General features: G+C 38.3%; 1 protein-coding gene across 5 annotated transcripts in view; it reads left to right on the forward strand.

Annotated features, from left to right (window-relative positions):
* The window catches only part of ATP6V1H (ATPase H+ transporting V1 subunit H), a 134,559-nt gene that overhangs the window by 40,086 nt on the left and 68,963 nt on the right, over positions 1 to 25,510 (forward strand). For all 5 annotated transcript variants that reach the window (XR_002007114.3, XM_004047006.4, XM_063709287.1 and 2 more), the window contains 2 exons: positions 1,898 to 1,995; positions 7,988 to 8,180. Coding sequence is in view for 4 of the 5 variants with exons in the window: in XM_004047006.4 (XP_004047054.3) it covers positions 1,898 to 1,995; positions 7,988 to 8,180 (291 nt within the window). In the remaining variant the exon portion in view is untranslated. The remainder of the gene's footprint in view (positions 1 to 1,897; positions 1,996 to 7,987; positions 8,181 to 25,510) is intronic.

Genomic DNA, 25,510 nt, shown 5'->3' on the forward strand with positions numbered 1-25,510 from the left:
ATTGGAAAAAAAATATATTTTTTCATTATGGAATATTGTTTTAGAACTGAAAATGCACTATTTATCTGTCTTTAATTTTTGCTAATGTTTTGAGTTTTCAGGCTAATTATATTACTAGATATATTGTGTTTTTGTGGAACTAAATTAACTGCTTTTTAGGTACAACCCAAGATCACCTTTTCTTGATACATTTGACTGTTCCACCAAATGTACTTATATTGTTGTGTTTTTGTATTAAAGTGCCTGGAATTTCTCTGAAGTGTTAGGTTTTTATGAACGGTATTTAAATTGGAACAAAGTTTAGTAGCATCATGTATGTTAGGTTCTGTGAATTTATATAACACCTGTGATTCTTTCCTTAAAAAATTCTTTTTGAAATTAGCATGTTCATTTTGAAGGCTGTTGTCTGAAATTTCTTTTCCTTTCTCTTCTTATTCTTCTTTTTTTTTTTTTTTTGAGATAGAGTCTCACTCTGTCACCCAGGCTGGAGTGCAGTGGCGTGATCTTGGCTCACTGCAACCTCTGCCTCCTGGGTTCAAGTGACTCTTCTGCCTCAGCCTCCTGAGTAGCTGGGATTGCAGGTGCACGCCACCACACCTGGCTAATTTTTGTATTTTTAGTAGAGATGGAGTTTCGCCATGTTGGCCAGGCTGGTTTTGAACTCCTGAGCTCAAGTGATCCGCCCGCCTTGGCCTTCCAAAGTGCTGGGATCACAGGCATGAGCCACCGCACCCAGCCTCCTTTCTCTACTTCTTAAAGTCTTAAGGCTTATTGTACATATTTAAGGAAAAGCCCAGGTCAGATGTTCCCACTAGCTTTGGTAAAGTGAAGGGGCTTCCAACTTTCTGGGAGTATTACTCCTGTTTATTTTAAGTTTCAGGTTTAAGCACAATTTCTAAGGGACAGTGTTATTGAACTGATGGTTTTAAAAATCATCGTCTTTTTCAAGTGTTTAATTAGACTTTTTGTATGCCATATGGGTTTTTTAATAAAGTTTTTATTTATTGAGTTCCTATGTTTGTCTAGCTGCGTTGTAAAATGAATTATTATTTATTTATTTATTTACTTTTTTTGAGACAGAGTCTCACTCTGTCGTCCAGGCTGGAGTGCAGTGGTGTGATCTCGGCTCATTGCAACCTCTGCCTCCTGGATTCAAGCAATTCTCATGCCTCAGCCTCCCAAGTAGCTGGGATTACAGGTGTGTGCCACCACGCCCAGCTAATTTTTTGTATTTTTAGTAGAGACGGGGTTTCACCATGTTGCCCGGGCTAGCCTCGAACTCCTGAGCTCAGGAAATCCGCCCGCCTCAGCCTCCCAAAGTGGTAGGATTACAGGCATGAACCACTGTGCCTGGCCTAAATTATTTTTCTTAAATCTAACAATATTCAGGGTGCTTGGCAGTGTTTTTCTCATAAGGATGAAGAAATTTCATATTGAAAAAGTTCAGGAACTTGTCCAAGGTCATTTACATATAGGCCTATCTTGAAGTATTTACTCTTCTTTTTGTTAATTTTATTGTTCTTTGATAGTTCTGTAATTATGTGGAACAGTATTCTCTATACATAGTATCTTTATTCAGGGATATGTGAAACATTGCAAGGCAGTGTGCTTATTTATCAAACTGTATCAAATATAAATTATTTTATTCCGGATTTCCCTGTGTGTTAAGTAGTCTTGACTTGTGTAGATTTAATTGAGGAGACAAAATCTTGTTCATTTCTAAGAGGTAGAGATTAAAGCAAACATGAGGATTAACTTTTGAAAAGAGATTAGGGAATTTTGGATGCTCAGATGCTAATTCCAGTAGGTAATCAGACTTTTCATTTAGAAATGTGTGTCTGATCGCATGACTTTAAATGCTTCCCAATTTAAAAACTCAACACTTCTTCTTGTGCAGAGTTCGCAGTATGTGCAGTGCGTGGCCGGGTGTTTGCAGCTGATGCTCCGGGTCAATGAGTACCGCTTTGCTTGGGTGGAAGCAGATGGGGTAAATTGGTGAGTGCCCTTTCCTTTTAATGTAAAATAACATTTACAAGCATCTCTCCTTGACATTTTCAAAGAAATATGTAATCATCTAAAAGAAATATTTTATTTTTTTCATATCTGTTTAACAATTGACTATGCTAAGCTTCTTAGAAGTTAGTAACTATCAAACTGAGCCCCTTTCCTTGCTTGATCTGTGCTTTTATAAGAGGTTAAGGCCTCTTAAGAACCTAATGCTTAACAAGACAGATTCCAGGTACTCAGAATATAAAAAATTTTAGAAAATAATTAATGATGAATGTAGGCAAAAATCAACAAGAAAAGTTCTTACCCAGGAAAGAGTGAATATAAACCTTTCTTTCTAATGCCATATAATTTAGCCCAATCTTTGTGGGATCCTGATTTGCAGGTATAGAAACTTTGAGGAGCTGCCTGTTCAGGCTTGTACAGACAAGCAACTGAAAACCTCCAAAACAATGGAAATCTTGTTTTACCATCAGAAAATCAATTTATTTGTTCATAATGAGAGATCTAACTGCTTTTAAACCAAATATTCTTTTCATTTAGCAAGGCATTGTTTCTCTGTTAGAAAATCTACAGAGGAGTTTAGGTTATCAACAGTAAGTTGCTTGGTGGGTGAGGATTTAAAGCAAGCGTTGGACTCTTACCCTGTATCTCCAGTGTAGGATATACCTGTGAAGGGACCCAAATATTCTAGGTCTTTTCAGTCAGTATTTGTATGCAATTTCTTAGAATGGGTTACTTCTGCGAATAGCTGTTCTTATGAGTTGTTATTTGAATTGTCACAACTATTCAATATCCATCAATTCAGTAAGTTACTAATTATTTTTCTATTAATCTATAAAATTTCAGTCCATTCTTGTTTATTTAATCCTCAGTTTGCCAGGAAAAATAGCCATCACAGTTTGTCATCTGGGTCCAACAGACCCTTTAAAAATATATTTTTAGTCATTTTGTGAAAAATTGACGGAACTAAGAATAAAGAGAGTGAAAAACAACTATTCGAAATTTCAATAAAAATTAAAATATAGCAAACCTTTTTGTAAAAAGTACATTTTGATACACAAATATCATAAAAGATTACAGAAAATCATCACATGTCCTTGAGCGAAATGGTCTAGGTTCTTGCTGCAGAATACTGTCTGGAAGTCTTTCATGTTCAGTGGCTAACTAGTTGAGAATACTATATTTCCTTTTTGTCCTTAGAAATATATTCCTCATTTATCAGTTCCTGAGTTTGAGAAAATTCATTTACGATATAGCTATCTAGAGACTCACAGTTTAAGATTTCACTTATTTGACCCATTTCACCGTTATTGTTAGAGAATAGAGTGCAATCTATCTCTTTGTTTTCATCTTCTGAATAATCTAATAATTGTGAAACACTTTCCTCTGTTGGTCATTATTATGGGCAGAAAATAAAAAATTCTGAATTCTCAGCTGTGTTCACACTTGTCAGGAGATTAATTAGAAAGACTCACGACATAGCATATAGTTCTATTCACAGATAAGATTTATTACAGAGATACAGTGAGGACGCACAGCTGTATCATAAGGGACAAAGACACAGGCTGAGTATGGAGGAATCCACGTGCAGGCTCCCTTATGCTCTCTTCCTCCCAGAGGGGTCTCACAGGGTATCTTCTCCCAGCATTGAAAATGCAGCAACGTTTGTGTGAGGTTTCTGTCCAGGAAACCCATCAGAGACTCAGCTCTGAAGATTTTATTAGAAGTTAGTTATGTAGACACACTGTGCCTAAAACACACCAAAATTTCAGACTCCTGAAAGAAAGTAGGTGTCTTAATCTATTTGGGCTGCTTTAACAAAATACTGGGTGGCCTATAAACAATGGAAACTTACTTCTCACATTTCTGGAGGCCAGGAAGTCCAAGATGAAGGCACTAGCAGATTTGGTGTCTGGTGAGGGCCTGTTTCCTCATTCATAAATGGCCATCTTTTCACTGTAAACTCAGATGGCAGAGGGGACAGGGGTCTTTCTCAGGACCCTTTTAGAAGGGTACTAATCCCATTCATGAGTGCTCTGCCCTCATGACCTAATCACCCCCCAAAGGCCCCACCTCCTAATACCATCACCTTGGGTGTTAGTCTTTGAACATGTGAATTTTGGAGGGACACAGACATTTAGACAATAGCAGTAGGAATTCAGCATAAGCCACATGTTTGTACAAATGGTTTAGTTTGATCAATTTAGGAAACTTTACCAGCCAAATTCCCAGAAGCCAGCCAAAGGCCAGCCTTATAAGCAGGTCTTTCTGAGGCTAGCAGCCTTAGGACTTTGCTGTTAACTCTTTTCTGCACAGAAACGTAAAGGTGAACTACAAAAATGGTGTTACCAGTCTTTTTACCTCCATAAAAGATAATGCAGTATTTTGGGCAGTGCAATAAAGGGTAATTATTTATTTCACTATTACATCATCTTCCTAGGTGATTCCATCAATCTCTAACTTTCTTATGATTTTAGTCTTTGATTTCTTAGTATAATTGGTTATAATCAATGAATAATGATAAAATAATATATAGGATGATAAAACAGCATAAGACAACTAAAATTCAATAATATGTGGTTTATAAAAGAGTCCAGTAGAATTGTTTGGCAGAATTAAAATTCATTATATCTTACAGTTAGGGTTATTGTAAGATAAAATGAATTTTAATTCTACTAACCAAAAATTAGATTTTTTTCCCCCTATGGAGGACCTGTAAGAAAGAATCAAAGTCATGAAATAGCAATCTCTACAAATAGTTATAATTGCTTATAAAATAAACTCAAATACCAAAATTTGGTCCCTTTGAACTCTCATGGTATACTGAGTACAACAAATGCTGCTGTTCTGATGGCTAGTACCTTAGTATTTTAGAGACCATTCAGCAATGTTAACCATTTAGCAGCAAAAAGATCAGGCATAAATATAATCTAGACTATTTCAAGTTCAACCAATATATTTTGATATGCTAATGACCACTAATAAGATTAGCAGTAATCAGATAAACCTTTAGGTGGAGAAATGGGCATTAATAAAAGTATAATAACTTGCTGAAAGTATAGCAATTTCAAAAAGTCATTTAATCTTTTCATTTTTTCAGAAATATGTACTTTCTACTTTTTGAGTTTTTGCTTAGCATTGAATTTGTATGTGTGTGTGTGTGTGTGTTTCTCACATTGCAAATAGGAATAATGTGAGGAGAAAAATTTTCAAGTATAGCCCGTTTGAAGAGAGGAAGATAACTGAGGTCTTTTTTTTTCCTTTCTGAGACAGAGTCTCACCCAGGCTGGAGTGCAGTGGTACAATCTCAGCTCACTGCAACCTCCGCCTCCTGGGTTCAAGTAATTGTCCTGCCTCAGCCTCCTGAGTAGCTAGGATTACAAGTGTGCGTCACCACGCCCAGCTAATTTTTGTATTTTTAGTAGAGATGGGGTTTCACCGTGTTGGCCAGGCTGGTCTTGAACTCCTGACCTAGTAATCCACCTGCCTCGGCCTCCCAAAGTGCTGGGATTATAGGCATGAGCCACATTGCCTGGCTGATAACTGAGGTCTTAAAAAAACCCAGCACATTTTAATCTATATATAGTTTGCTGACTTTTTTGTTGTTGTTAAAAAGCCTATTATATACATAATACAACACTGTTTATTTGTATACCTATATAAGATAGAAAAAGTTACATTATATTGTGCTATATATTGTTAGCCTCCCAAGAAAGTCTGAAGGTTAACATTAACTTCCTAAATATTGGAGCTGTAAGTGGGCCTTTGCTGGGGGTAATTGCCTCTACTGCCCAAAGTAATTTATAGATGCAGTGCTATTCCCATTAAACTACCATTGGCATTCTTTTTTATTTTAACATAATTTGATATGAAGAATTATTAACTAAGTACACATTTGCCCTTTTTGTATTTTTTTGGGAAATTTTTTGGTATTGTTATTTTTTTTGATAGAGATGGGGTTTTGCCATGTTGCCCAGGCTAGCCTCAAACTCCTGGCTCAAGAGATCTGCCCACCCTGGCCTCCCAAAATGCTAGGATTAGCAGCTTGAGCCACCATGCCCAACCACTAATTTTGTTTAAAACGAAAAAAAAAACTGACTCTTGAGTGTCGGAAAGGTAGCGAGTGCAGATACCACCCATAAGGTGGGGTGGGGGATGTAAAATAGGTGGGCAATGGTAAGAGACTGGAATCATTAAAATTTGCATGCTTGGAGGAGGGGCTGAGTACAGCTGAAATTTAGACATTTGAGGAGGAGGTTTTGCCCAGCTGATATTGGTGTCTCTGAACTCCGAGGAAAAGCCTCATGGATTTGGAACCCAGGACTCTGGGGAGGGGAGCCAGTTGGCTAGTGCTGATGTCTCTGAGGAAGTGTGATGAGGCTTGTTCTGCTAGAGCTGGAAAAACTGCAAACTGAATTTGGCTGCTGCCGTGGGAAAGAACTGCTGCTGCCGGGTTGAAGGAGTGTTACTGGAGTAATGCTCTCAGGATCAGGAAGCCAACAGGAGGAAGTCTGTTCTTCCTTCCTTGAAGTCAGCCTCTAGCTCCTGTTCTTGGCATAGCCTAACACGGAGCCAACTGGTAGAACAGAAATGTGGTTTTCAGGGTCTCAGCCACAGCATCACAAAGCCAAGTGCAGAAGGCTTGGCTTAATAACTGGAACAGAGAGCAAAGGGAACCAGGGACTAGGGTGTTTACAGTATAAAGTGACATGATTTTATAGCAGTTTATGTACTGATATCAATATTAATTAAAAAGCAAGTTTTACATAAGATCCAAAAATAGAGAAGACAAGGCAAAAGCCATGCATGAGAACATTAAAAACAATTAGTGAACTGAACTGTATACAAATCATACAAATGAAGAAGTGACACAGATAAAAGCCTTTCAGTAAGTTACAGTAGGTTTAGATTGTAAAATCAGGCTTAGCATTTTAAACATTTATATTATTAGAGCAGGTTTAGTTTTACAGAAAAACCAAAAGTGCAGAGAGTTCCCATTACATCCTCTCCTCTCCTGCCTCAAATTTCCATTATCATTAACATCTTGCATTAGTATGGTATATTTGTTCCAAATGATGATCCAATGTTAATAGATTTTTATTAGTAAGTTTCCATAGCTTACATTAGGGCTCACTCTTTGTGTTGTACATTCTGTGGTCTTCGAGCTCTTAACCCCTCTGGTCTTTTTTTCTTTTTAAATGGTAGGCTCTGCTCCAATATGAAGGTCACTTTTAATGGTCTTATTTGATGATTTCTGTTTTTTTTTTTATTTGATGATTTCTGAACTCTATTCTTTGAATGTAGGTATTTCCCAGGGCAATTTCCTTAGCTTTTCTTCTATTGTATATATTCTGTCTCTTGGTGTAACCTCCTTCATGTCCATGTCATTTTCCTAGTTTCGTTATCAGTAAAGTAAGAGATCAAACTAGAAGTTTGATCAAACTGAGGTTTTTGATCTCTTGATCAAACTGAGGTTTTTGATCTCTTGATCAAACTGAGGTTTTTCCTGACCCCTGAATTCAGTAATTGGCTATGTCAAATTTGAACCCATCACAGGTTTTCACCAAGCTCATCCCTTCTTTTCTCTGTTTCCTTTATTTTAAAGCTATCGGTGGTCTTATTGGTTGCCCAGACTCAAAATCTCCATGTAACATTTGGCTCTATTGTCTGTCCGATTGCTCTTTCCATTCCCGTTGCCATATTACAAGTCTTTGTTCCCTTTCTTCTTGCTGCACAGCAAGAGCTCCTGCTTCCTGAGATCCTGTGACTTTTGGAGAGAGGGTTAAGTGGAGCTGTACTGGAAATGGTTCTCTGTGAGTAGCAATCTAGCTGCTTGTTATTGCTGGCAGAAAAGAAACAGGACATAATTCAGAGAGACCTGTTCCATTAGTGCAAAAAGAGAATAATTGCTTATTTCTTCTTTCTTAAATGTTTTGTAAATGTGTTTTTTTTTTGTTTTTGTTTTTTTGTTTTTCAGCATAATGGGAGTGTTGAGTAACAAGTGTGGCTTTCAGCTCCAGTATCAAATGATTTTTTCAATATGGCTCCTGGCATTCAGTCCTCAAATGTGTGAACACCTGCGGCGCTATAATATCATTCCAGTTCTGTCTGATATCCTTCAGGAGTCTGTCAAAGAGAAAGTAACAAGAATCATTCTTGCAGCATTTCGTGTAAGTGTTTTATGTTGGTTTGTGTGTATGTGAGGCATTTTTCACTGTGCAGTATATTTGAGTTTTTAGCAGGCGGGAAAAAGTTACTTGTTCTTCTTGTGGTTATGAAACCATAGAGTCTTGGTGAATATAGAGTAAAATATCACTAATTTGTATTTATGGTGTGGGCAGTGGGATAGGTGAGAGGAAACTATCTATGAATGAAATCTGTGAGTTACAGTATGCTTGTAGGGAAATGCAATTGGATTATGTTCAGATGGAGGAAGTCCTTTTCTGCTGCAGTGTATTCCAAGAGACTGTTTTTGAAGGAGTTTCTCTCTTATGGAGCATGTATTTTAGTATGGAGTTGTGTTTCAGGTTCTGGATCTACTGACTGGAGTACATTTTTGAGGCAACTATAAAGATCTATCATTATTTAGACAGTAAAGTTATCTTATTAGGATATTAGATTTGTCAGTTACCTAAGTCATCTTCCTCCTTTGAACAGATGAGGAAGTTGAGGACAAGAGAAAGCCTAGCTAGAATCGAAATCCTAGGTTGCCAGGTGGTTTTAATACTTCACATTGCTAATTGGCTACCGAGAGCCAGTGTATTTGCTGTGCCAATTGTCTACTGATAATTTTGTTGGTCACTTTAGATGGGCTTCTATGGGATGGCTTGGTTGAAGTAATCTCTCTAAGAATGCTATTCAAGGTTAGTAATAGTGGACATGTCCCATATAGTGCCTACCGTCTGCTATACATTGTTCTAAGATTTCTCTGTTTAACTCATTTAACGCTCACCAGAGCTCTATAACATGTTGTTGTTGTTACTGTTAGTATATAGGTATCTTTGCTATACGTTGGGAATACTGAGGCGTAGAGATCACATTGCTGATAGGTAGCAGACATGCTAATCCAGAATGTTGGCTGTAGAATCTGTGCTTTTAACCATTTTTGTTCTTATACTTTCTTTAAAAAACAAGTAAAAAATAAAAAGTGGGGCTGGGTGTGGTGGTTCACGCCTGTAATCCCAGCACTTTGGGAGGCCAAGGTGGGCGGATCACCTGAGGTCAGGAGATCGAGACCATCCTGGCCAACACAGTGAAACCCCATCCCTACTAAAAACACAAAAATTAGCTGGGCGTGGTGTCATGTGCCTGTAATCCCAGCTGCTCAGGAGGCTGAGACAGGAGAATCGCTTGAACCAGGGAGTCGGAGGTTGCAGTGAGCCGAGATCGCGCCACTGCACTCCAGCCTGGGTGACAGAGTGAGACTCCATATCAAAAAAAAATAAAGTAAAATGAAAATAAAAAGTGGTACAGATGTATTGCAAAATTTAATGTAGATAACACATTTGCCAAATATAGTTACTAGCATCTTTCAGATGTTTGCAAGCACAGAGATAAATAAATAGATGTGTAATTTTGTTTTGTATTTAAAAATAAAAATGACATATACTGGTCTATAACTTTATTCTTAATATATAGTGAATATGTTTTCATTTCTGTATATGTGGATATTCAGTATTTTTTTATGGCTATTTTCCACTGTGTTGGTGTAAAGCTATTTATTTAACCAGTGCTCTATTGATGGCCATGTGGTGGTGTTTCTAGTTTCTTTTACATATGTTTGCCCACTTTGATGAATATTTCTTTTGGATTTAGTTCTGGAGATGGAACTGCTGAGTCAAATGAATGTGTTTGTACACTTTTTTTTGTTTTTTTAAAGACAGTGTCACTGTGTTGCCCAAGCTGGAGTGCAGTGGTGCAATCTTGGCTCACTGTAACCTCCACCTCCTGGATTCAAACGTTTCTCTTGCCTCAGCCTCCTGAGTAGCTGGGATCACAGGCATGCACCACCGCATTCAACTAATTTTTGTGTTTTTAGTAGAGATGGGGTTTTTACCATGTTTCCCAGGCTGGTCTCGAACTCCTGACCTCAAGTGATCCACCTGCCTCGGCCTCCCAAAGTGCTGAGATTACAGGCATGAGCCACTGTACCCCACCATTTTTTTTTTTGAGACAGGGTTTTTACTGTGTCATCCAGGCTGGAGTGGAATGGCATGATCATAGCTTACTGCAACCTCGGACTCCTCAGCTTGAGGGATACTCCTGCCTCAGCCTCCCAAGTAGCTGGGACTATAGGTGCATGCCACCGAGCCTGGCTAATTTAAAAAATAAAATCTTTTGTAGAGACGGGATCTTGTTTTGTTGCCCAAGATGATGTTGAACTCCTGGGCTCAAGCAGTCCTCCTCCCTCAGCCTCCCAAAAATTGTGGGATTACAGGTGTTAGCCACAGCACCTGGCCTGCACTTTTGATAGATAATGTCATGCACTTTTCAAAAATGTGCAGATTTACATTTTCATCACCTATATATTGGGAGTGCATATTTTTCTGCTCACTATAATATTACCCTTCTTTTAATTTTTACAAAATCTTGGTTGAAAAACTAAATCATTGTTTTAAATTTGCATGCCATTAATAATGAATGAGGCTGAGCATCTTTTAATATTGTTGGCTATTTATATTCTTTCTATAAATTGCTTTTTCATAGCATTTGTCACCTTCCAAATTTTAAAATTTGATGTGTAGGAACTCTTTTCTAGGTGTCGGTAGTTAATAACAGCTAATGTCTATTGAGAGCTTATTCTGTGTCAGGCACTGTCCTAATTACTTTAAATGTATTCCACATATAATTGTCCCAGGAACTCCATTTAGTGGTCACTAGGACTCAAGAGGTTAAGTAATTTGCCAAAATAGCTAGGAAGTGGCAGACCAGGGATTTAAACTCAGGCAATATGATGTATGCTTTTAACCATCATGCTAATCTGTCTTTGATGCCGAGAATAATAATTGTTAAAATTTATTAATTTTTATGCATTGCCTTATTTAAGCTTCATGATTACCCAGTAAGTTCTATTACTATTTTTATTGATAAGGAAACCAAGACTCAGAGATAATTCCCCAGTAAGTGAAAAGATTGGAATTTCACTGAGATCTGCCAGCTCCAAAGCTGTCCTCTTAACCACCCTGCCATCTCCTTTTTTTCTTGTCTCGATGCATTTTCTCAGGAACCTTAAGACTGGCATTAAAAAGGGGGAAACGTGAAAAGGAAAACCAAAGCTAACATCAGGGGAAGATTTCTTTGCTTAAAATACCAGCTGGATGTGTTAAGCCCTGTGTATTTCCTGGCTGCCTGGCAAGGGCTGAGTGAGTGAGGGATGGCATGGAGGAGTGGTGTTCAGTGTGGATTCTGGGAGACTGTACAGTGAGATCCAGGTGTGGCCTGCTGGGTGTGATAAACACCGACCAGCTATTGACCAGGTGTTGGGCTGGGCATTAGATTTTCTTTCGATTATGTTTATTTATGAAAGTAACAGTCTTTTTCATGTAAAAATCATTCTGTGGTCCTTGAAGTTCACTCTTGAGAAACAGGCAAATGCGGAGCCTCCTTACTTCTCTCCGTCACCATGGTGGCTCAGCTCTTCATGTTTCCTGCACACTCTGTCCACATGAGTTGTCACAGTAAATTTCAGTCCAGCTAAAATAATAATCAGTTCTTAAGTCAAAGTAGGTTGTATTAATGAGGCTTTACTTTGGAGTATTTTAGTAGGTAAACTGAATGTATTTTTTTCTTCTACTTAAGTGCTTCATTATCCATATTCTTATTTATTTAGTAAAAGCAAAAATTTTCAGAAATGGAGTCTTTTGCCAATCTCTCCTAAATCACAAAACAGTTGTGGGTTCCATGTATGTTCCAGGGGCTGTGCTAATTATTCGGGGACACAGATGACCAACATAGAGCTGGACATCGAAGGTCTTATGGTTTGGTGAAGACAGTCGACGTGAATAAGCAATGCCCGCGCAATGCAGTGATGAGTGACGAAGGGAGGAAAGGCAGTAGAAGAGAGGCGGACAGCCAGAGGAGGGGTGTGAGGAGGAAACAGGGCCCGAGGGGCCTTTTGAACGGGGGTGTGAGGAGAAGAGAGGGTTCAAGGGGCCTTTTGAATCAGGAATAGTTATCTTGGAAGTGCAACGGTGGGGAGAGGTTGAATGTTAACAAGTGAAGAAAGAATCTTCTGGAATCATCAGTAATTTGTTCTTGTAGGACTTGTTATTCCTTTCCCTGACCGAGGTGACTTCTGAGAAAGTAAATGGAGCACATAAATCTGGCTCTTGAAGATGCAATCCTGGGATTTGTGGCTGTTTACTTTCTGAAGGCACAGACTTGTTCTGTGAATGGATCTTTTGCCCCTACCACTCTGGGCATAGAACTAGTGGGGCCGACATGAATATTTCAGTCATCCTGGTTATCACCTGACACTAACTTGTGCTCACACTCTTGGGCATCACTCACTGAAGCATGGCACCTTCTAATAAGACCCTTTGTCAGATCTACTTTTAGCACTTTATTCTGTGCTCTCCTGCTCTGAGGGAACATGGAATAAGAACTGATTCCTCTTTTAAATTTGTTCACTGTGGCAAAATACATATTGCATTGTTTCAACTCAATAAATTTATTCTCTGAGGGCTTAATGCTCCTTTTGTTCCATTTGTCTTAGTTTTGAGTTTCTCCCTTGTCTTTCCTTTTTTTTAATTCTACCATTGTCACAGGAGCCTTTATTTTGCCAAAATCTTTTAGTGTAAATTAAGCATCTACCATTTGCAAAAATAGAGCTAGTTTGATCTTTTACTGTTATAAAAATAATGTGGTTTTATGGTTAAAAAGATACAATAGAAAAATATTAAGTAAAATTGTAAATTACCCATAATATCACTCCCACATACGGAGCCCCCTTGACGTTTTAAAACCTGCAGTTTATAATCTCTGTTCCTTTACTACAACTAGGCTTCAACTCTGGATGAATTACGATAGACACTGAATAGCTGAAGGAGTCTTTGAAATCTCATCTCTTCATGATTTGGGTGGATCATGCTTGGCCCTCCTCACTACAGAGTCTGTATGCACTTAGGCCTGTAGTGAGTGTGCTGGCATGTGCAGTGGCAGTCAGGTTCGCTGGGCTCTTGGGCTGGCCTCCAGGCTTTTGGCCAAGTTGCTTAGCCTCTCTGTGCTTTAGTTTTTTTCATGTGTTCTGTGAGAGTAATATCATCTCTTCTACATCTGTTACTTTGTTTATGCTCACATGATAATACCCTTCGAAAAATATGTGCTAAATGAAATTTTGGCGCCTAATGGACCCTCAGTAAATATTTGTGACTGTATAAAGGGCTGGTCGTGGGGTGGTTGTTGGCACCAGGGCTACAGCAGTCATGGTAAACTTACTTCAGGTTATGTGAACACTGGGTTCATATAGTTGTCTCTGTGGGGTTTGTCTTTGGATGTTACCTAGACAGAAAGAATAGTGAAAAGCCTTTTGGAACGCAAGTGTGTTATTTACAAGGGAATTGCGATCCAATGAAAAAGTTAACCTGGAGGTAAAGACTGGCCCAGTTACTGAATGTTCACATTTTAAAAATTAAGAGAGAAGTAAAAACATGTTTACTTAATTAGATGAACATATAACAGAAAGCAAGACTAGAGAGAGAGGGTCCCTGTTTTCTGTTAGTACATGGACTTTTGTCTAAATTGGAAGTTGTTAATAAACTTGGTACTGAAAGCTTTTTTCAGAAAAGGAGATATATTTTGTAATTGCTAAACTGTTAGGAAAGATGGTTACCTTTGACTCAATGTCTTTGCTATTAGATTATCCTAGAAAGATGAATTATTATTGTTTTTATTATCTTTTGTGTGACTTTCTCTTATAGGCAATAGAAAGGTCAGCAGTTTCCTAATTAGTTAATGTGGAAGTGAATAGTACTATTTTTCCATTTACCTCTACCTGTTCTTTTCTGTATGTTATATACTTTTTGAAATGAAAATATCTATTTTTCAAATTGTAAAAGATTGTAAAAATTTATAATTATTTATTGTTATAGGCTTTTAATAATTTGTTAATAACTTGTCTATTTAAGGTGAAATAGACGTGTGGGAAAGAGCTGTAATAGAAGTCAGGGTCTTATTTTAGCTGTCCTGTTGTTTCAAAGAATGTATCTTTCCCTTATATCTTTTCTTCTCAGTTTCAAGAGACTACATGGCTTTTAAAGGTATTATTTAGATAATATTTTAAGTGCTGCAAGTTTCTATGAAAAACCAGGTACTAATAATTTTTTTTCTTTTTGAGACAGAGTCTTGCTCTATTGCCCAGGCTAGAGTGCAGTGACATGATCTTGGCTCACTGCAACCTCTGCCTCCCGGGTTCAAGCAATTCTCCTGCCTCACCCCTCCGGAGTAGCTGGGACTACAGGCATGTGCCACCACACCCACCTAATTTTTGTATTTTTGGTAGAGACGGGGTTTTGTCATGTTGGCCAGGCTGCTCTCAAACTCCTGACCTCAAGTGATCTGCCTGCTTCGGCCTCCCAAAGTGCTGGGATTACAGGTGTGAGCCACCGTGACTGGCCCAGGTACTAATTTTTAATAATGGGCTGAGATTTAATCTAAAGCCCAGCAAAAGCTGCTTTAATCATTATATGATATTCTATCCAAGCTTCCCACATACCCTACTTCTTTGTCCCCACTTAGTTCCTCCTCTCTTCCATTATTTTTCACTGAATCATTAGGTAAAATAAAAAGGTTATTGGAAGCATGTATCTAATACTGTAATATCACAGAAGAGAGATATTAGTTGATATTAATTGAATCCTGCCTTTAAGTTCTTCCTTCTCCTTTTCTCTCCCATTCTTCCTCTTGTATTTATTCATCTATCAGTGCATCAGATGTTTATTGAAGACCAAATATATGTAAGGCAATTTGTTGGTTACTGAGTGTATGGAAAGATGCATAAGATAGAATACCTTTTCTCAGAACCTTTGCATTTTGTTTAAACCTTTGTTTTGATAGCGTAACTTGATGAAGTCACTGTGTTTACGATATACAAAGCTCAAAAAGTCACCATAAGTGTAGAGCCAGACTGAGATTCCTAAATTTTTTCTTTTGACCTCATTTGGGAGCTTTCTGAATTAATTATGTACCTTTATGGAAATTTGAGAAATAGAGTAGTGTAGCTGTTTCATAATGGTGCAGTAGAAGGATAGACAAGAGTCTCTCTGGAGTGGATAGACCTAGGTGTGAATTCCAGCACTTGATTGTTTAGTGTTGGGAGAGTGGCTTGAACTCCCAGAGCTAGTTTCTTTATGGTGAAAGGTGGTAGATGGTACTTAACTCATTTAAACATTAGGTAAGGAATCCATGAAATAACAGTTAAAGTGTCTGCAATAGTAAATATACAGTATGTATTTATTTCCCTGCCCTTTTTCTCCATAAAATCATGGAATAATAACAGTTTTCCTCTTTATCTCTGTAAGTTGGATTCTTGCTAAGTTAATATTAAGCCCAGGTAAAGATCTAGTGCTGTTTTGTTTGATTTAAAAGAGACAGCATGAATATGTTACTAATATTTAGCAAGATTTAAAAATCTTATTTAAACTATATTTATAATTTCAAATTTTTACTTATAATGCATAGAATTTAATAATTTATGGGCTTCTATTGTCTAATTTTGGGTTTCAGAATATTTAAAATAGACCCAGTCCAATGGCAGAAATATTAGTTTTTTTTAGATTCTCATATGCTAAATTTGGGGTAATGCAATTATTATGTGAATATGCTGAGAGCAGAAAGAAGAACATCTTTAGACATCCACAATTTTGATATGCACAGTGGAACTAAAATTGAGCCATTGATAAAGACATAGTAAAGCCATTTGATTTATACCATCAAACTGATTTTAACAATGATGATTTTTAAAGTAATTTTCAAATTACTGTAACCTTTAAAAAAGATTTTACTGATGAGGTTATTTGAAGATAGTATAGAAACATCCTAAAACTCAGGGAAACTTTTTTTTTGTGGGAGGCTTTAGAAAGCTTGCTGAGCTACTGTGAGCTGAACAAATCTAGCAGCTGCTAATGATTGTTATTATTTTTCCATTTGGCTGGATGAATTTTATTTTTGAAAATGTCAATCTCACTTATTCATAGTGCATGCTGTACTCCAGGTCTCTGCATATATTACTGCTGTTGGTTAAACTGATTTGTCAATCTTTAGGTCCTAAAATAAATTAGGACGTTTTGGGGCTGTGACTGATAAAGACATTGAAGATCATCTTTGTTGCCTAGAGTTTTACATCTGTTTGTTGTGCATTTGATTTCTCTTTTGAGCTCTGCTTAGTCAAAAGCCTACATTATATGTCAGATAAAGTGAATTGTATTTTTACAGTGATGTGCTTTTCATCAGAAAGGCGTAAGAGTTACAGCCAAATTGAGTTGTTCTTTTCATTAGATAGATTAATCATGATGTGTAATTCACATCTACACATGTATACTCACTAGACATAAACATGCACACACATGTACATGCATTTTTCCATGCAGGCAGTTCATAATCATAACCGTTTCAAAGAGGCTAGCTCTAGTCTGAGTGTGTGGGGCTGTTCTGACCACTGCTATGGCATGGAAGTATTGCCATGAAGAAATTTTATTTTGGAGTCTATCCCTTATTCCCTGTTTCAGGAATTCTGCCTCAATGTCTTTGCCTAACTTCTATCTTGCTTAGCAGATACTAGGTTTGGATGTGGTCTGGTAAGACTGAGACTTTTTAAATTTTGGGGCGAGTCCTTTAATACAGCATTTTTAAAAGTGTGGTCCACATTATCAGTGCAGTGCAGTGAACTGTTTGTTAGTAACCTGCAATGGATAAGTACAGAAAGTGAAAGTCAACATTTAGAAACTTGTAGGAATTTGACAGAATAATGATTTATTGAATTTTATAATATGAAAATTGAACTTGTATTTTACATGTCTTAAAATTCATTCTTACTGTGTTTCATAAAAGTATTTGCTCATGACTGATTGAAAATCAAAAAACAAGCAAAACTGGTCTTCACCACTGACGGTTTTCGAAACACTGCTTTCACATATATTTTACAAGGCCAGCAGTTCAGTTTTGCTGACAGAAAGATCTGAATTGTCACCTGATTCCACCTTGTTCTTAGAGATGTCAACATCCCTCTGCACCATTAATTTGCCAAAGGCAAAAATGATGTTTATACCGGATTGGTCACTTTTGCTTTTGGTGAGGTGAAGATACCATCTACTTTTAGAGAAAGAATAACATATTTCAGGGAGTGGAGCCGAGATGGCCGAATAGTAACAGCTCCAGTCTACAGCTCCCAGTGTGAGTGACACAGAAGACGGGTGATTTCTGCATTTCCAACTGAGGTACCAGGTTCATCTCACTGGGGAGTGACGGACAGTGGGTGCAGCGCACAGTGTGTGAGCCAAAGCAGGGTGAGGCATCACCTCACCTGGGAAGTACAAGGGGTCAGGGAATTCCCTTTCCTAGTCAAAGAAAGGGGTGACAGACGGCACCTGGAAAATCGGGTCACTCCCACCCTAATACTGCGCTTTTCCAACAGGCTTAACAAATGGCACACCAGGAGATTATATCCCGCAACTGGCTTGAAGGGTCCTATGCCCACGGAGCCTCGCTCATTGCTAGCACAGCAGTCTGAGATCAAACTGCAAGGCGGCAGCGAGGCTGGGGGAGGGGCGCCCGCCATTGCTGAGGCTTGAGTAGGTAAACGAAGCGGCCTGGAAGCTCGAACTGGGTGGAGCCCACCACAGCTCAAGGAGGCCTGCCTGCCTCTGTAGGCTCCACCTCTGGGGGCAGGGCACAGACAAACAAAAGGCAGCAGTAACCTCTGCAGACTTAAATGTCCCTGTCTGACAGCTTTGAAGAGAGTAGTGGTTCTCCCAGCACGCAGCTTGAGATCTGAGAATGGGCAGACTGCCTCCTCAAGTGGGTCCCTGACCCCCGAGTAGCCTAACTGGGAGGCATCCTGCAGTAGGTGTGGACTGACACCTCACACGGCTGGGTACTCCTCTGAGACAAAACTTCCAGAGGAACGATCAGGCAGCAGCATTTGTGGTTCCCGAATATCCGCTGTTCTGCAGCCACCGCTGCTGATACCCAGGCAAACAGGGTCAGGAGTGGACCTCCAGCGAACTCCAACAGACCTGCAGCCAAGGGTCATGACTGTTAGAAGGAAAACTAACAAACAGAAAGGACATCCACTCCAAAAACCCATCTGTATGTCACCATCATCAAAGACCAAAGGTGGATAAAACCACAAAGATGGGGAAAAAACAGAGCAGAAAAACCGGAAACTCTAAAAATCAGAGCACATCTCCTCCTCCAAAGGAACACAGCTCCTCACCAGCAACGGAACAGAGCTGGATGGAGAATGACTTTGACGAGTTGAGAGAAGAAGGCTTCAGAAGATCAAACTACTCCGAGCTAAAGGAGGAAGTTCGAACCAATGGTAAAGAAGTTAAAAACCTTGAAAAAAATTAGACGAATGGCTAACTGGAATAACCAATGCAGAGAAGTCCTTAAAGGACCTGATGGAGCTGAAAACCATGGCATGAGAACTATGTGACGAATGCACAAGCCTCAGTAGTCAATGTGATCAACTGGAAGAAAGGGTATCAGCGATGGAACACGAAATGAATGAAATGAAGTGAGAAGAGAAGTTTAGAGAAAAAAGAATAAAAAGAAATGAACAAAGCCTCCAAGAAATATGGGATTATGTGAAAAGACCAAATCTACGTCTGATTGGTGTACCTGAAAGTGACGGGGAGAATGGAACCAAGTTGGAAAACACTCTGCAGGATATTATCCAGGAGAACTTCCCCAATCTAGCAAGGCAGGCCAACATTCACATTCAGGAAATACAGAGAATGCCACAAGGATACTCCTCGAGAAGAGCAACTCCAAGACACATAATTGTCAGATTCAACAAAGTTGAAATGAAGGAAAAAATGTTAAGGGCAGCCAGAGAGAAAGGTCGGGTTACCCACAAAGGGAAGCCCATCAGACTAACAACTGATAGCTTGGCAGAAACTCTACAAGCCAGAAGACAGTGGGGGCCAATATTCAACATTCTTAAAGAAAGGAATTTTCAACCCAGAATTTCATATCCAGCCAAACTAAGCTTCATAAGTGAAGGAGAAATAAAATACTTTACAGACAAGCAAATGCTGAGAGATTTTGTCACCACCAGGCCTGCCCTACAAAAGCTCCTGAAGGAAGCACTAAACATGGCAAGGAACAACTGGTACCAGCCACTGCAAAAACATGCCAAATTGTAAAGACCATCACTGCTAGGAAGAAACTGCATCAACTAATGAGCAAAATAACCAGCTAACATCATAATGACAGGATCAAATTCACACATAACAATAGTAACTTTAAATGTAAATGGACTAAATGCTCCAATTAAAAGACACAGACTGGCAAACTGGGTAAAGAGTCAAGACCCATCAGTGTGCTGTATTCAGGAAACCCATCTCAAGTGCAGAGACACACATCGGCTCAAAATAAAGGGATGGAGGAAGATCTACCAACCAAATGGAAAACAAAAAAAGGCAGGGGTTGCAATCCTAGTCTCTGATAAAACAGACTTTAAACCAACAAAGATCAAAAGAGAGAAGGCCATTACATAATGATAAAGGGACCAATTCAACAGGAAGAGCTAACTATCCTAAATATATATGCACCCAATACAGGAGCACCCAGATTCATAAAGCAAGTCCTGAGTGACCTACAAAGAGACTTAGACTCCCACACAATAATAATGGGAGACTTTAACACCCCACTGTCAACATTAGACAGATCCACTAGACAGAAAGTTAACAAGGATATCCAGGAATTGAACTCAGCTCTGCACCAAGCGGACCTAATAGACATCTACAGTACTCTCCACCACAAATCAACAGAATATACATTCTTCTCAGCACCACACCACACCTGTTCCAAAATTGACTACATAGTGGGAAGTAAAGCACTCCTCAGCAAATGTAAAAGAACAGAAATTATAACAAACTGTTTCTTAGACGACAGTGCAATCAAACTAGAACTCAGGATTAAGAAACTCACTCAAAACCGCTCAACTACATGGAAACTGAACAACCTGCTCCTGAATGACTACTGGGTACATAACGAAATGAAGTCAGAAATAAAGCTGTTCTTTGAAACCAATGAGAACAAAGACACAACATACCAGAATCTCTGGGACACATTCAAAGCAGTGTGTAGAGGGAAATTTATAGCACTGAATGCCCACAAGAGAAAGCAGGAAAGATCTAAAATTGACGCCCTAACATCACAATTAAAAGAACTAGAGAAGCAAGAGCAAACACATTGAAAAGCTAGCAGAAGGCAAGAAATAACTAAGATCAGAGCAGAACTGAAGGAGATAGAGACACAAAAAACCCTTCAAAAAATCAATGAATCCAGGAGCTGGTTTTTTGAAAAGGTCAACAAAATTGATAGAGCACTAGCAAGACTAATAAAGAAGAAAAGAGGGAAGAATCAAATAGACACAATAAAAAATGACAAAGGTGATATCACCACCGATCCCACAGAAATACAAACTACCATCAGAGAATACTATAAACACCTCTACGCAAATAAACTAGAAAATCTAAAAGAAATGGATAAATTCCAGGACACATACACCCTCCCAAGACTAAATCAGGAAGAAGTTGAATCTCTGAATAGACCATTAACAGGCTCTGAAATTGAGGCAATAATTAATAGGTTACCAACCAAAAAAAGTCCAGGACCAGATGGATTCACAGCCGAATTCTACCAGAGGTACAAGGAGGAGCTGGTACCATTCCTTCTGAAACTATTCCAATCAATAGAAAAAGAGGGAATCCTCCCTAACTCATTTTATGAGGCCAGCATCATTCTGATACCAAAGCCTGGCAGAGACACAACAAAAAAAGAGAATTTTAGACTAATATCCTGGGTGAACATTGATGCAAAAATCCTCAATAAAATACTGGCAAACCGAATCCAGCAGCACATCAAAAAGCTTATCCACCATAATCAAGTGGGCTTCATCCCTGGGATGCAAGGATGGTTCAACATACAAAAATCAATAAATGTAATCCAGCATATAAACAGAACCAAAGACAAAAACCACATGATTATCTCAATAGATGCAGAAAAGGCCTTTGACAAAATTCAACAACCCTTCATGCTAAAAACTCTCAATAAATTAGGTATTGATGGGACGTCTCTCAAAATAATAAGAGCTATCTATGAGAAACCCACAGCCAGTATCATACTCAATGGGCAAAAACTGGAAGCATTCCCTTTGAAAACTGGCACAAGAAAGGGATGCCCTCTTTCACCACTCCTATTCAACATAGTGTTGGAAGTTCTGGCCAGGGCAATCAGGCAGGAGAAGGAAATAAAGGGCATTCAATTAGGAAAAGAGGAAGTCAAATTGTCCCTGTTTGCAGATGACATGATTGTATATCTAGAAAACCCCATTGTCTCAGCCCAAAATCTCCTTAAGCTGATAAGCAACTTCAGCAAAGTCTCAGGATACAAAATCAATGTGCAAAAATCACAAGCATTCCTGTACACCAATAACAGACAAACAGAGAGCCAAATCATGAGTGAACTCCCATTCACAATTGCTTCAAAGAGAATAAAATACCTAGGAATCTAACTTATAAGGGATGTGAAGGACCTCTTCAAGGAGAACTACAAACCACTGCTCAATGAAATAAAAGAGGATACAAACAAATGGAAGAACATTCCATGCTCATGGGTAGGAAGAATCAATATCGTGAAAATGGCCATACTGCCCAAGGTAATTTATAGATTCAATGCTATCCCTGTCAAGCTACCAATGCCTTTCTTCACAGAATTGGAAAAAACTACTTTAAAGTTCATATGGAACCAAAAAAGATCCCGCATTGCCAAGTCAATCCTAAGCCAAAAGAGCAAAGCTGGAGGCATCACACTACCTGACTTCAAACTATACTACAAGGCTACAGTAACCAAAACAGCATGGTACTGGTACCAAAACAGAGATATAAACCAATGGAACAGAACAGAGCCCTCAGAAATAATGCCACACATCTACAACTATCTGATCTTTGACAAACCTGAGAAAAACAAGCAATGGGGAAAGGATTCCCTATTTAATAAATGGTGCTGGGGAAACTGGCTAGCCATATGTAGAAAGCTGAAACTGGATCCCTTCCTTACACCTTATACAAAAATTAATTCAAGATGGATTAAAGACTTACATGTTAGACCTAAAACCATAAAAACCCTAGAAGAAAACCTAGGCAATACCATTCAGGACATAGGCATGGGCAAGGACTTCATGTCTAAAACACCAAAAGCAATGGCAACAAAAGCCAAAATTGACAAGTGGGATCTAATTAAACTAAAGAACTTCTGCACAGCAAAAGAAACCACCACCAGAGTGAACAGGCAACCTACAAAATGGGAGAACATTTTTGCAACCTACTCATCTGACAAAGGGCTAATATCCAGAATCTACAATGAACTCAAACAAATTTACAAGAAAAAAACAAACAACCCCATCAAAAAGTGGGCAAAGGATATGAACAGACAATTCTCAAAAGAAGACATTTACGCAGCCAAAAAACACATGAAAAAATGCTCATCATCACTGGCCATCAGAGAAATGCAAATCAAAACCACAATGAGATACCATCTCACACCAGTTAGAATGGCGATCATTAAAAAGTCAGGAGACAACAGGTGCTTGAGAGGATGTGGAGAAGTAGGAACACTTTTACACTGTTGGTGGGACTGTAAACTAGTTCAACCATTGTGGAAGTCAGTGTGGCGATTCCTCAGGGATCTAGAACTAGAAATACCATTTGACCCAGCCATCCCATTGCTGGGTATATACCCAAAGGATTATAAATCATGCTGCTATAAAGACACATGCACATGTATGTTTATTGCGGCTCTATTCACAATAGCAAAGACTTGGAACTAACCCAAATGTCCAACAATGATAGACTGGATTAAGAAAATGTGGCACATATACACCATGGAATACTATGCAGCCATAAAAAATGATGAGTTCATGTCCTTTGTAGGGACATGGATGAAGCTGGAAACCATCATTCTCAGCAAACTCTCACAAGGACAAAAAAACCAAACACCGCATGTTCTCACTCATAGGTGGGAATTGAACAATGAGAACACATGGACACAGGAAGGGGAACATCACACACTGGGGGCTGTTGTGGGGTGGGGGGATGGGGGAGGGATAGCATTAGGAGATATACCTAATGCTAAATGACAAGTTAATGGGTGCAGCACACCAACATGGCACATGTCTACATATGTAACACACCTGCACGTTGTGCACATGTACCCTAAAACTTAAGGTGTAATAATAATAAAATTTAAAAAAAAGAAAAAAAAGAATAACATATTTCAAAAAATGTGTTGCTGTCAGATTAAGTAGATTATTTTTGGCAGATTCAGTTTCTTAACTACTTTTTATAACCCATTCATTCCTTCTTTTCATTTTTTATAGTAAGATGATGCAATGAAATGAGAACATACATTTAAAGAAGAATAGAGAAGGCTTAATGATTGATTTGACACAGTTGACGAAAAAGGGAAAATCAAAAATGACTAATCTTTGAAATGCCATTATCTTGGACAATTTAGAGGGAAGTTGGTTTTAGAAGAATACCATAGGGTTGTTCTACGTTAGTTACTGAATGTGTTGAAGTTATAGTTGAAGCCATTAGTTATGATAATGTCTTTTTTTTTTTTTTTTTTTTTGAGATGGAGTCTCACCCTGTCACCGAGGCTGGAGTGCGGTGGTATGATCTCGGCTTGCTGCAACCTCTACCTACTGTGTTCAAGTGATTCTCCTGCCTCAGCCTTCTGAGTAGGGATTACAGGCATGCAGCACCACGCCTGGCTAATTTTTGTATTTTTAGTATAGGTGGGGTTTCACTGTGTTGGCCAGGCTGGTCTAGAACCCCTGCCTTAAGGTGATCCGCCTGCCTTGGCCTCCCAAAGTGCTGGAATTATAGGTGTGAGCCATCAAGTCCAGCCGACAATATCTTAAAGATGGAGTTTAATTCTGTGGTCAACAAATACATGTAATGAAATTAACAAAACCATATAAACAAAAGAGCTTTGATATGTTTCTAAAGTTAGAAGAGAGGGTAATAGGAAAAGTAACTGGAAAAGACCATCGAAAGTTTAGTAGAAAAATAAGAGAAATCTCACAAAAGGAAAGGAAGAGGGGAAGAGTTTTATAAGTAAGAGGTTAACAGATTTACACCTCCCCTCTCAGAAAATAATTTGTTTAGAAAGAAATAACAGGTGTTATGAAACAGAATAGTTTGTAGAAGTAGTTGTACAAGGAACTGGGGGTTAAGAGAAGAATTATAAATAATCTGTGATATCTAGTATGTCCTATTTACTAGGATCTCACATTTTAGTAAAGGAGACAAGCATGTAATAATATTAGTGTCATATATCATGATTTCTTCTTTGACTATGGATTACATAGGAGTGCGTTGTTAAATTTCCAAATAGAAATTAGAAAGTTACTGGTATTTTTAAGCTTAATTCCATTACAGTTAAGAACATATTCTGTAAGATTTCAATCGTTTGAAATTTGAGACTCATTTTATGGCTTGTCTTATAGTCTGTCATAGTGGATGTACCAAGTGCACTTAAAAGAATGCATATTTTGCAAGTGGAGTTGTGTTCTGTGTCATTTAGGTCAGGGTGGTTGACAGTGTTATTTAGATCTTATATGTACTGATTTTTTTGTTTAGTGGTTCTATCAATTGCTGAGAGAGCTGTTAAAATCTCTAGCTATTATTGTGGATTTGTCTATTTCTTCCTGCAGTTTTGTCAATTTTTGCTTCATGAATTTTGAAGCTCTGTAATTAAAACACTTAACGAATGTTACATTTTCCTGATGAACTGGACTTTGTATCATTGTGAAATATCCTTCTTTATCACTGGTAATGCTCTTTGTTTACTTTATTTGAAGTTAATATCACACTCCAGTATTCTTATGCTTATGGTTGCATGCTATATCTTTTTCCTTCTTAGTTTCAACTTACCTGTGTCATATTTAGTTTGTCTCTTTTAGGCAACACATCCTTGGGTCTTAAACTTTTATCTATTCAAATAATTTCTGCCTCTTAACTGGAGTATTTAGTTCACTGGCATTTACAATAACTATTGATATGATTGGATTTAGGCCTACCATTTTACTCTTTGTTTTCTGTTTGCTTATCTGTTTTTTGTTCTTCTATCTTCCATTTTTGCTTTCCCTTGGGTTAAGTGCATCCTTTAAAAAATTTCATTTTACTTAACATAATGACCTCCAGTTCTGTCCATGTTGCTGCATATGACAGGATTTCATTCTTTTCTATGGCTGAATAATCTTCGGTTGTCA

The sequence above is a fragment of the Gorilla gorilla genome, chromosome 7, assembly GCF_029281585.2.
Source record: "Gorilla gorilla gorilla isolate KB3781 chromosome 7, NHGRI_mGorGor1-v2.1_pri, whole genome shotgun sequence".
In the NCBI taxonomy this organism is placed as follows: Eukaryota; Metazoa; Chordata; class Mammalia; order Primates; family Hominidae; genus Gorilla; species Gorilla gorilla.